Here is a 13,189-nt window from a genome sequence, read left to right on the forward strand (position 1 = left end):
GGTGATGTACTGGGCCGTACGCACTACCCTCTGTAGTGCCTTGCGGTCGGAGGCCGAGCAGTTGCCATACCAGGCAGGGACTTAAAGATGGTGTTGGAGTCGTGCTTGGCCGTGCAGTCATGAGTGAACAGGGAGTTCAGAAGGGTACTGAGCACGCACCCCTGAGGATCAGCGTCGTGGATGTGTTGTTACCTACCCTTACCACCTGGGGGCGGCCTGTCAGGAAGTCCAGGATCCAGTTGCAGAGGGAGGTGTGTAGTCCCAGGGTCCTTATTGATTAGCTTTGAGGGCACTATGGTGTTGAACGCTGAGCTGTAGTCAATTAATAGCATTCTCACATAGGTGTTTCTTTTGTCCAGGTGGGAAAGGGCAGTGTACAATAGAGATTGCATCATCAGTGGATCTGTTGGGCGTTATGCAAATTGGAGTCGGGTCTAGGGGTTCTGGGATAATGGTGTTGATGTGAGCCATGACTGCAGTCTGGCTACAGGCATGAGTGCTATGAGTGCTATGGGTTGGTAGTCAGGATAGGCAGGAGGCAGGATACCTTAGTATTATTGGGCACAGCCATTATGGTGGTCTGCTTAAAACATGTTGGTATTACAGATTCGGACAGGGAGAGGTTAAAAATGTCAGGTAAGAAAGTACACGTCCTGATAATCCGTCTGGCCCTGCGGCCTTGTGGATGTTGACCTGTTTAAAGGTCTTACTCACACCGGCTGAGAACATGACCACACAGTCTTCCAGAACAGCTGCTGCTATAATGCATGTTTCAGTGTTATTTGCCTCGAAGCGAGCATAGACGTAGTTGAACTCGTCTGGTAGGCTTGTGTCACTGGGCAACTGTCAGCTGTGCTTCCATTTGTAGTCTGTAATGGTTTGCAAGCTCTGCCACATCCGACGAGCATCAGAGCCGGTGTAGTACGATTCGATCTTAGTCCTGTGTTGACGCTTTGCTTGTTTGATGGTTCGTCGGAGGGCATAGCGGGATTTCTTATAAGCTTCTGCGTTAGAGTCCCGCTCCTTGAAAGCGGCAGCTCTAGCCTTTAGCTCAGTGCGTATGTTGCCTGTAATCCATTGTTTCTGGTTGAGGAATGTATGTACAGTAACTGTGGGGACGACGTCATCAATGCACTTATTGATGAAGCCAGTGACTGATGTGGTGTACTCCTCAATGCCATCGGAAGAATCTCGGAACATATTCCAGTCTGTGCAAGCAAAACAGTCCTGTAGTTTATCATATGTTTCATCTGACCACTTTTTTATAGACAGAGTCACTGGTGCTTCCTGCTTTCATTTTTGTTTGTAAGCAGGAATGAGGAGCATAGAATTACGGTCAGATTTGCCAAATGGAGGGCGAGGGAGAGCTTTGTATACATCTCTGTGTGGAGTAAAGGTGGTGCAGAGTTCTTTTCCCTCTGGTTGAACATTTAACATGCTGATTGAAATTTGGTAAAACAGATTTAAGTTTCCCTGCATTAAACTCCCCGGCCACTAGGACCGCCTCCTCTGGGTGAGCGTTTTTGCTTATGGCGGAATACAGCTCATTCAATGCTGTCTTAGTGCCAGCCTCTGACACTGATGGTATGTAAACAGCTACACATGATCACTTGACTTCCCATGTCTTAAGCTTTGTAAGTTTAATTTCTCACCTGATTTTAGGGATAAGGCATTCCGCAAGCTATCAGTGTATATAATAACCTTTTCAAATACACATCTCACTTTCTGTCTGCTTGGGAATAGATTCCCCTTGACTTCGATACAATATTCACGTAGCCAGTATGTCCTGTATATCTGTTTTAGCTGTGGAATAACGTCTGAAATCTTGCTCTGCTCCAATCATTTAAATCTGGAAATCAATTACAGTAGCTTGCAAAAGTATTCACCCCCCTTTTTTGCTATTTTGTTGCTTTACAACCTGGAATTAAAAAATATTTTTGGGGAGTTTGAATCATTTGATTTACACAACACTTTGAAGATGGAAAATATTTTTTATTGTGAAACAAACAAGAAATAAAACAAAAAAACAGAAGACTTGAGCGTGCATAACTATTCAAAGTCAATACTTTGTAGAGCCACCTTTTGCAGAAATTACAGCTGCAAGTCCCTTGGGATATGTCTCTATAAGCTTGACACATCTAGCCACTGGGATTTCTGCCCATTCTTCAAGACAAAACTGCTCCAGCTCCTTCAAGTTGGATGGGTTCCGCTGGTGTACAGCAATCTTTAAGTCATACCACATATTCTCAATTGGATTGAGGTCTGGGCTTTGACTAGGCCATTCCAAGATATTTAAATGTTTCCCAATAAACCACTCAAGTGTTGCTTTAGCAGTATGCTTTGGGTCATTGTCCTGCTTGAAGGATGTCCTGCTGAAACAGGTTTCCCACAAGAATTTCCCTGTATTTAGTGCCATCTATCATTCCTTAAATTCTGACCAGTTTCTCTGTCCCTGCCAATGAAAAACATACCCACAGCATGATGCTGCCACCACCATGCTTCACTGTGGGGATGGTATTCTCGGGGTGATTGGAGGTGTTGGGTTTGCGCCAGACATTGTGTTTTCCTTATGGCCAAAAAGCTCAATTTTAGTTTCATCTGACCAGAGTACCTTCTTCCATATGTTTGGGGAGTCTCCCACATGCCTTTTGGCAAACACCAAACGTGTAGCTTATTTTTTTCTTTAAGCAATGGCTTTTTTCTGGCCACTTATTCCGTAAAGCCCAGCTCTGTGGAGTGTATAACTTACAGTAGTCCTATGGACAGATATTCCAATCTCCTCTGTGGAACTTTGCTGCTCCTTCAGGGTTTTCTTTGGTCTCTTTGTTGCCTCTCTGATTAATGCCCTCCTTGCCTGGTCTGTGAGTTTTGGTGGCGTCCCTCTCTTGGCAGGTTTATTGTGGTGCCATATTCTTTCAATTTTTTAATAATGGATTTAATGGTGCTCTGTGGGATGTTCAAAGTTTCTGATATTTTTTTTAGAACCCAACCCTGATCTGTACTTCCCCACAACCTTGTCCCTGACCTGTTTGGAGAGCTCCTTGGTCTTCATGGTGCCGCTTGCTTGGTGGTGCCCCTTGCTTAGCGGTGTTGCAGATTCTGGGTTCTTTCAGAACAGGTGTGTATATATACTGAGATCATGTGTCATATCATGTGACACAGATTGCACACAGGTGGACTTTATTTAACTAATTATGTGACTTATGAAAGTAATTGTTTGCACCAGATTTATTTAGGGGCTTCCTAGCAAAGGGGTGAATACATATGCACACACCACTTTTCCGTTTTTTTTTCCCCTATTTTTTTAAACAAGTCATTTTTCACCAATTTGGACTATTTTGTGTATGTCCATTACATGCAATTACAGGTTGTGATGCAACAAAATAAGAAAAACACTCAGGGGGATGAATACTTTTGCAAGGCACTGTAAATATCCTGGAAGGGTTTGGATGCCAGTGCTAATTTTCTCCTCTGAGCTACAGTGGGCCCAGAAAATGGATCTGTTAGCTGTTAGCGTTCAGCACTTTTAGATTACACAATTTAACATTTTAGCTCTTTTTGCATATTAGCATCTCTCATGTTACGCTAACTCCTGCTTCGCATGTATTTTTGGCAGGCCCACCTGCCTTGGCAGACAATGGCAGAGCAAAGAAAAATACTGTAGGGGTATTTATTCATCACTGGTTCCCAGATATATGAAAATGTTAGTGCACGCACACACCCACTTTTAGAGAAATCACAGTTGAATGGAGGCATCTGTTGTTTGTTCTAAGGTCCAGCTAAGTGCCTGTTGACCTACTTGTGGGGAAGGTGCCTTCTCTAGTGAGCAGCGAAGCCCACCGGGCTTTGGATTTGTTATGAATAGAGAATTAAGTAGCCCGAGCCTTCGCTGGTATTCCCCAATATACACTCTTACTGCTACTACTGCAGCGGCCACCCGGAGACTCTCTTTATCAGCCACTCACTCTCAACAGAGAGGACAGGACAGTCTATCCCCTTATATAAGCCTTATGTATTACCTTAACCTGTTAGTGGCATGATAAACAATTGGATTGCTAAAAGCACATTCCGTAGTGCAGAGTTGCGAAACTATGCACCTCTTAAAATAACACATTCTGGAAAAGTAAAACATGCACTTCTTATTTTACGAGATCAAGATCAGCCAGTTCCTCCCTGTTTGTCTGTTTTTCCCCATAAGGTGCCTAAGCAATACAACCCAGGTTAAGCCCACTAGCTTCCCTTCCTCTCTATCAGGAAAATAGAATAAACACAACTCTGCAATATGTAACTGTTAAAAGGCATGTTGAGTTATTTTATGAAGATGAATTGCTGCAGGGAGAGTTTGTGCTTCGTGGTTTTAAACTCACAACTAATTTCCAAGGAGATGCTGTGTTTAATGAAAAACGTCCTCCTCAGTCCACATTTTGATGGGAAAGGAACCCAATGTTTCCATGGTGATTTGTGTAAGGACTGGGACCAGGCTACTTAGCTGAGGATTCTGTACTATGCTAATATACTATACTATCTCTGACTATGGTTTAGTTCTGTCTCTGGCTGTAGTTGAGTTGATTCTTTCATCTACTCAAGGTATTGGTCTCGGTCACCTATTAGCATTTCCTGTGTTTTTGTCCACATTTTAACTGAAAGGAAGATCACATTTGAGTTAGCTGACCAGAGCGCTGTACCTATCTGTGTCAGCTTCCAACCTTACCGGGAACACAACTCTGCTAACAGGACACAACCAAGAGACTGAAATTCACCTCTCTAATGGCGCACCTTCTGCACTGTGTTGTAGGATTTTCAGAATCCCTAGATGTAATATTTTCTAGTGCTTTCGCTCTCTCTCTCTCGCGCTAATAGCTCCAATAAACCATTATTCCCCAGCACGTCTCAGGCCAGCCATGTCTGTATTTAATCTTTAATTGTGTTAGCGAAGGAAAAAATTGCTTTGGGGATTCGACAGCTTGAAAGAGACATCTTGTTCATTTGGCTCATCATTATCAGCGGAATAGCTTCTTGGTTGAAAAGACTTAATAAGAGACAAAACAATATTATTACTAAATAGTCTGAAGTTTGCTGTGCATCATAATGTTTTTTTGTGTGTTTAAAAAAAAATATTGGATGACAAGCTATAATGGAGGCTATTATCCAACTATTTGTAATGGTTGTTGTAAAATGTTGTCATAGTTTTGCTCCTCACCTTCATAATGTAACAACACGTAAGCCTATTTCAAATTTTCGTATCATCGTCCTTAGATCTTGCAAAATGTTGTTATGATGTAGTTTGTCAGAAGAAAGCACGGCCATTATGAGTCTGACTCAAACCTATTGAGACTCTTTAACACGTCCTCATGAACACTTACTGTAGATGCATCACACACTCTACTGCTGCTATTCCCAATGTAGGTGAGTGCTCTTCTGAAGAGAGTGTTTCTAGTGGCACGATGAGATTGTCCTGCCTTTGGGGAGGCTAGGAAAGTGTACCACACACATCTTCTTCACAGGAAGCATAATGGACTTTCGTACCTTTTTTTAAGAACATGGTGACACATTTAGGATACGAAGAGGGGAGGAGAGGTATAAATAACAGTTAGGCCTTTTGCCGTTGACACAGAAGTGTGTCAAATAATTGATGACATCACAGATGTTGATGAAACAAAGCTGACAGATATTCTCCAGGGTTATGTTGTCAATCTTGGTTGTACAGTACTTACAGTATGTTTTATTGATACACATGTTGATAGAATAATCACACCATAAGATATTGATATTGTATGTGTGTATGTGACCTTGCTCTAAATGTGTCCTAAATTAGTTTGAGGTAATTAGAGATTTTTAGACAGGCACAAACTTCAGGGCGGAACTTTCACCCCAAAAACGGAAATTGATGTCGACTTCAAAATCGCCTCCGACCCTTAGCTCTGGTCCCCAGGTGACAATGAATTCATTTTCAATCTCACGACCTCACGCAGGGAATCTAAACTGTCCATTACCATCCAGGTCAGAAACTACTAAAGTGATGTTTTGGGGCAGAGCAACTCAAATAGCTCCATCATCCTATTGCTCTATTTCTTTACCATCAACTGTACTGTTCTCACTGAAAACAGTCAGTATAAATGTACCTATATGTAGTGTGTCATGGGGTTACACAAGACTTTGGCTCCATGGCCAGTCAGTATACAGTGCCTTGCGAAAGTATTCGGCCCCCTTGAACTTTGCAACCTTTTGCCACATTTCAGGCTTCAAACAAAGATATAAAACTGTATTTTTTGGTGAAGAATCAACAACAAGTGGGACACAATCATGAAGTGGAACGACATTTATTGGATATTTCAAACTTTTTTAACAAATCAAAAACTGAAAAATTGGGCGTGCAAAATTATTCAGCCCCTTTACTTTCAGTGCAGCAAACTCTCTCCAGAAGTTCAGTGAGGATCTCTGAATGATCCAATGTTGACCTAAATGACTAATGATGATAAATACAATCCACCTGTGTGTAATCAAGTCTCCACATAAATGCACCTGCACTGTGATAGTCTCAGAGGTCCGTTAAAAGCGCAGAGAGCATCATGAAGAACAAGGAACACACCAGGCAGGTCCGAGATACTGTTGTGAAGAAGTTTAAAGCCGGATTTGGATACAAAAAGATTTCCCAAGCTTTAAACATCCCAAGGAGCACTGTGCAAGCGATAATATTGAAATGGAAGGAGTATCAGACCACTGCAAATCTACCAAGACCTGGCCGTCCCTCTAAACTTTCAGCGTGTGGAAAGAACTGAAAACTGCTGTTCACAAATGCTCTCCATCCAACCTCACTGAGCTGGAGCTGTTTTGCAAGGAGGAATGGGAAAAAATGTCAGTCTCTCTATGTGCAAAACTGATAGAGACATACCCCAAGTGACTTACAACTGTAATCACAGCAAAAGGTGGCGCTACAAAGTATTAACTTAAGGGGGCTGAATAATTTTGCACGCCCAATTTTTCAGTTTTTGATTTGTTAAAAAAGTTTGAAATATCCAATAAATGTCGTTCCACATCATGATTGTGTCCCACTTGTTGTTGATTCTTCACAAAAAAATACAGTTTTATATCTTTATGTTTGAAGCCTGAAATGTGGCAAAAGGTCGCAAAGTTCAAGGGGGCCGAATACTTTCGCAAGGCACTGTAAATGTACCTATACTATGTAGTGTATCATGGGATTACACAAGACATTGGCTCCTTTGCCAGTCAGTATAAATGTACCTATACTATGTAGTGTATCATGGGGTTACACAAGACTTTGGCCACATGTCCAGTCAGTATAAATTTACCTATACTATGTAGTGTATCATGGGATTACACAAGACTTTGGCCCCATGTCCAGTCAGTATAAACTTACCAATATTTTGCAGTTTATCATGGGGTTACACAATACTTTGGCCCCATGTCCAGTCAGTATAAATGTACCTATACTATGTAGTGTATCATGGGGTTACACAAGACTTTGGCCACATGTCCAGTCAGTATAAACTTACCTATATTATGCAGTTTATCATGGGGTTACACAAGACTTTGGCCACATGTCCAGTCAGTATAAATGTACCTATACTATGTAGTGTATCATGGGATTACACAAGACATTGGCTCCTTTGCCAGTCAGTATAAATGTACCTATACTATGTAGTGTATCAGGGTTACACAAGACATTGGCTCCTTTGCCAGTCAGTATAAATGTACCTATACTATGTAGTGTATCATGGGATTACACAAGACTTTGGCCACATGTCCAGTCAGTATAAACTTACCTATATTATGCAGTTTATCATGGGGTTACACAAGACTTTGGCCACATGTCCAGTCAGTATAAATGTACCTATACTATGTAGTGTATCATGGGGTTACACAAGACTTTGGCCACATGTCCAGTCAGTATAAACTTACCTATATTATGTAGTGTATCATGGGGTTACACAAGACTTTGGCCACATGTCCAGTCAGTATAAATTTACCTATACTATGTAGTGTATCATGGGATTACACAAGACTTTGGCCCCATGTCCAGTCAGTATAAACTTACCAATATTTTGCAGTTTATCATGGGGTTACACAATACTTTGGCCCCATGTCCAGTCAGTATAGGTTTACCAATATTTTGCAGTTTATCATGGGGTTACACAAGACTTTGGCCCCATGTCCAGTCAGTATAAACTTACCTATATTATGCAGTTTATCATGGGGTTACACAAGACTTTGGCCCCATGTCCAGTCAGTATAAACTTACCTATACTATGCAGTTTATCATGGGGTTACACAAGACTTTGGCCACATGGCCCAAAACCTCTCAAAGGGTTCTCTACAAGGTTTCAACTGAATGAGTTAAATAGCAATTGAATCCGCCTCATTCGTAACCCCATAAAAGCTTGGATATGTGGCTGTGACCTCTTTGTTTGCTGAGGCTATTTCATTTTTTTACTCTGCATAGCAACTAATTGAAGGCCTCTCTCATAGGCTATTCACAGAGAGAGTAATAGCATGGAAGCATGTAGCTTCATACAACACTCCAAACAAGACAACAATAATCATCTTATCGAGCGTGCTGAAAGTCATCACACAACACACATTTCCCCATGTCCCAAATAGCATATGCCTCAAAAACATCTGATTGAAATGTCTATTTGATCATTTTCATTGGCTGAGAGTATCAATGAATATCCAGTATGGAAACATATAGCTCAATGAGCTCCATAATCCAGTGGATCTGTCTCCTTCAGCTTAGCAGGAAGTGATTAGTATGGTTATGATGACTAAGACTGTCTTTTTAAAGGCACTCCAAAACACAACATACCTGAGTCTAGAAGCTCTTGGTGAAAATATCTCAGTGTGCTGCTCTTTGATTACATCAAGCAGGCACTGTTCAGGTAATTGCAGAGTATCTACCTGCAGTCCCCTAGCACCATGAGTCACAGTGGTTCACTCTATCCTTCATTTGATTTCTCTGTGCACTGAACAGAACTCAATACATCAACTACCAAAGAACTTCACTAAATTATAGTTGTGGGTGAATGCAGTTTCTCTATATAAGCAAGCTAAATACGAAGTTGGCCAATGTTGTGCAGGACATCTACAGCAGGTGTACTCAACTACTACTTGAGAAGATCCGGTTACACAAATTCCTGGTGGTAAAGGTCTGGATGGATAATGTCATTTATCGGCGTAGTAACAAACCCCCACCTCGCAACCCATGTGACCCCAAACTGTTCACACCCCTCTTGTTGGCGGAGAGAACATTTAGCCGTTTTAAAGCAAATTTCCCGCAGTTCTACACGCTTAGCATGGGGCAGAGATTTGTTTTGCTGATTTAAAGCTAATTTCCTGCAGTTCTAAGCATTCTTCCATGCCTTATGTGTGTTTATATGATACCAGGGGTCAATGCCCGAACGAGAGAAAAATATATATATCTGGATCTGGTCCGCGGTCCACCAGTTGGAGGATCAGAACTATCAAACAGGCAAAGCGTCAATACAGGATTAAGATCAAATCGTACTGATGCTCATCAGATGTGGAAGGGCTTGCAAACTATTACAGACTACAAAGGGAAGCACAGCCGAGGGTTGCCCAGTGAAACGAGACGAGCTAAATCACTTCTATGCTCGCTTCGAGGCAAGTAACACTGAAACATGCATGAGAGCATCAGCTGTTCCGGACGACTGTGTGATCACACTCTCTGCAGCCGATGTGAGTAAGACCTTTAAACAGGTCAACATTCCCAAGGCCACAGGGCCAGATGGATTACCAGGACGTGAACTCCGAGCATATGCTGACCAACTGGCAAGTGTCTTCACATTTTCAACCTCTCCCTGTCTGAGTCTGTAAAATACCCCCCCAACAGATCCACAGATGATACAATCTCTATTGCACTCCACACTGCCCTTTATCACCTGGACAAAAGGAACACCTATGTGAGAATGCAATTCATTGGCTACAGCTCAGCGTTCAACACTATAGTGCCCTCAAAGCTCATCACTAAGCTAAGGACCCTTGGACTCCACAGCTCCCTTTGCACCTGGATCCTGGACTTCCTGACGGGCGAACCCAGGTGGTAAGGGTAGGTAAAAACACATCCGCCACGCTGATCCTCAACACAGGGGCCCCTCAGGGGTGCATGCTCAGTCCCCTCCTGAACTCCCTGTTCACTCCAACACCATCATTAAGTTTGCAGATGACATAACATGATTGTGGACTACAGGAAAAGGAGGAGTGAGGACATGCCCCCATTCATCGACTGTGCTGCAGTGGAGCAGGTCGAGAACTTCAAGTTCCTTGGCGCTCACATCACCAACAAAGTAACATGGTCCAAGCACACCAAGACAGTTGTGAAGAGGGCACAACAAAACCTATTCCCCCCTCAGGAGACTGAAAAGATTTGGCAAGGGTCCTCAGATCCTCAAAAGGTTCTACAGCTGCACCATCGAGAGTATGCCGGGGCGGCAGGGTAGCCTAGTGGTTAGAGCGTTGGACTAGTAACCGGAAGGTTGCAAGTTCAAACCCCTGAGCTGACAAGGTACAAATCTGTCGTTCTGCCCCTGAACAGGCAGTTAACCCATTGTTCCCAGGCCGTCATTGAAAATAAGAATTTGTTCTTAACTGACTTGCCTGGTTAAATAAAGGTAAAAAAAAAAAAAAATGCTGACTGGTTGCATCTCAGTCAGAGGGTAGTGCGTACGGCCCAGTACATCACCAGGGCCAAGCTTCCTGCCATCCAGGACCTCTATACCAGGCGGTGTCAGAGGAGGGCCCTAAAAATTGTCAGACTCCAGCCACCCTAGTCGTAGACTGTTCTCTCTGCTACTGCATGGCAAGCGGTACCGGAGCGCTCATGTCTAGGTTTGAGTTTGAGTTTATTTTATTTTTGCAGGGACAGTGCACATTAATCAACATTTCAGTAAAAGTGCCAGTTTAACCAGCCGGATAATTTTCAACCGCAGTCCCTGGACAGGTCCAAGAGGCATCTAAACAGCTTTACCCCAAACCCATAAGACTCCTGAACATCTAATCAAATGGCTACCAAGACTATTTGCATTTCTTCCCCCCCTCTTTTACGCTGCTGCTACTCTCTGTTATTATTTATGCATAGTCACTTTAATAACTACCTACATGTACATATTACCTCAATCACCTCGACTAACCGGTGCCCCCACACATTGACTCTGTACCGGTACCCCCTGTGCATAGCTAGTTATTTTACTAATGCTCATTAAATATTTGTTTATTTTATTTTTTATTTTTGGGGGGTATTTTTCTTGAAATGGCATTGTTGGTTAAGGGCTTGTAAGTAAACATTTCACTGTAAGGTCCTCCTCACCTGTTGTATTCGGTGCATGTGACAAATCACATTTGATTTGATTTCACTCATATTGCACTTTATTTTAGTGTTGTTGTGGATGAGTAATCAGGTTTTTTCATTGAAGAAAATACAGTGTTGTTATTCCTGATTGTGCTGTCACCCTGCATTATATGGATCATGATCATATATGGAATCAGGAATATCAACACTTTGTACCTCTTAAGTAAACAAACATGAACTCCATTATGGTTGGTGTCTCATTTTCCCGCTGTGCTGAAACTGAACCGAACCCCAAAACTGCAATACGTATCACCGAACCGCGGGTTTGGTGAACCTTTACAGCGGGTTTGGTGAACCTTTACAGCGGGTTTGGTGAACCTTTACAGCGGGTTTGGTGAACCTTTACAGCGGGTTTGGTGAACCTTTACAGCCCTAGTGGGCAGCCGGACCGACTTGTTTTGATTCAACCCAGATTTAGTATATTCACTTTAATGTGTTTCCCTACCTACTGCTCTCCCTTCTACCCAACTCTCATCGATCTCCCCCTAAGCCAAGGAAAGCCGAGGAAAGTGAATTACATGGGAATGCAAACACACACACATGTAATGACAGTCACGAGGTAAGATCTGGCTGTTTTCGTTCTCTCTCTTCGCCAGCGAAGCTGAACACTATAAGAAGTACAAGAGTGTATTAACGTGCATTATCACATCATCTAGCCCCTGTCCCATTGTAGCACTCCTGTTTACATCTGCTGTGATACACCTTGTTACCCTGCTGCTGTTCAGCTCTAGTTTCAGTGTTGACGTTTTCACACACACACACACACACACACACACACACACACACACACACACACACACACACACACACACACACACACACACACACACACACACACACACACACACACACACACACACACACACACACACACACACACACACACACACACACACACACACACACATATATATATATACAGGTCATTCACGCTTTCTCTCTCTCTGTTCCAGGGCCTGCTGGGTGGAGCGGAGGAGAGCCCTGTCTCCGGCCCAGCAGCAGCACATCAGCCTAGGATGCGGCACAGCTTCGTCCAGGACCACTTTCAGGCACAGTACAGGTAAGAGTCCTAGACAAAATCATACAGGTAGATTAGTAGTCACAGACGATAAGAGGTCGAGGAGTCACATTCAATTAGTACAGGTCATGTGATAACGCATACTTAAGTTATGCAGCAATTCAATAACGATATCTCACACCATGATTTCTCACACCAGGCTTCATGGAGTTCAAAAACACCTAATCTTCTCATCCAAGACTTTTGTAATGTCTGTGTGCATAGTTCTTTTCTCGCCAGAATCTATAGCATGCCATTATATATAGTATAGGTATTCAGAACAGGTGAGCATGCACTTTCCCTCCTGTGGATAAGAACCGCTAGCCTGCTAAAGTAGGTCACGTTGAGCTAGCTGTGAACACTTTCTGGGATTAGTCTCTGTCTGTATCTTGTTTGGCTCTTTTCCTCCTGGTCTGCAGTGTACACACACACACACACACACACACACACACACACACACACACACACACACACACACACACACACACACACACACACACACACACACACACACACACACACACACACACACACACACACACACACACAAAGCAGCAGCAGGATCCCAGCGTAGCCAGTCTCATGGAAATGCTGTGACCCTCTGCTAGCCTTGTCATGATGTTCTCCATCTCCTTTCCTCCCCATCCACCTCTTCATAGATCAATCTGTTGAAATGTTCCACTTGTTGATTCGTGATACCAACCACTGATCTGTATACCACATGGATTGACTGAGCAGTTTAACGGATG

General features: G+C 42.9%; 1 protein-coding gene across 49 annotated transcripts in view; it reads left to right on the plus strand.

Moving 5' to 3' along the window:
- LOC118389406 (ubiquitin carboxyl-terminal hydrolase 43-like) overlaps window positions 1-13,189 on the plus strand; it is a 117,166-nt gene that overhangs the window by 37,117 nt on the left and 66,860 nt on the right. For all 49 annotated transcript variants that reach the window (XR_008088283.1, XR_008088305.1, XR_008088310.1 and 46 more), the window contains exon 3: window positions 12,337-12,443. Coding sequence is in view for 1 of the 49 variants with exons in the window: in XM_052490329.1 (XP_052346289.1) it covers window positions 12,337-12,443 (107 nt within the window). In the remaining 48 variants the exon portion in view is untranslated. The remainder of the gene's footprint in view (window positions 1-12,336; window positions 12,444-13,189) is intronic.

The sequence above is a fragment of the Oncorhynchus keta genome, chromosome 32 (assembly GCF_023373465.1).
Source record: "Oncorhynchus keta strain PuntledgeMale-10-30-2019 chromosome 32, Oket_V2, whole genome shotgun sequence".
Classification (NCBI taxonomy): domain Eukaryota; kingdom Metazoa; phylum Chordata; class Actinopteri; order Salmoniformes; family Salmonidae; genus Oncorhynchus; species Oncorhynchus keta.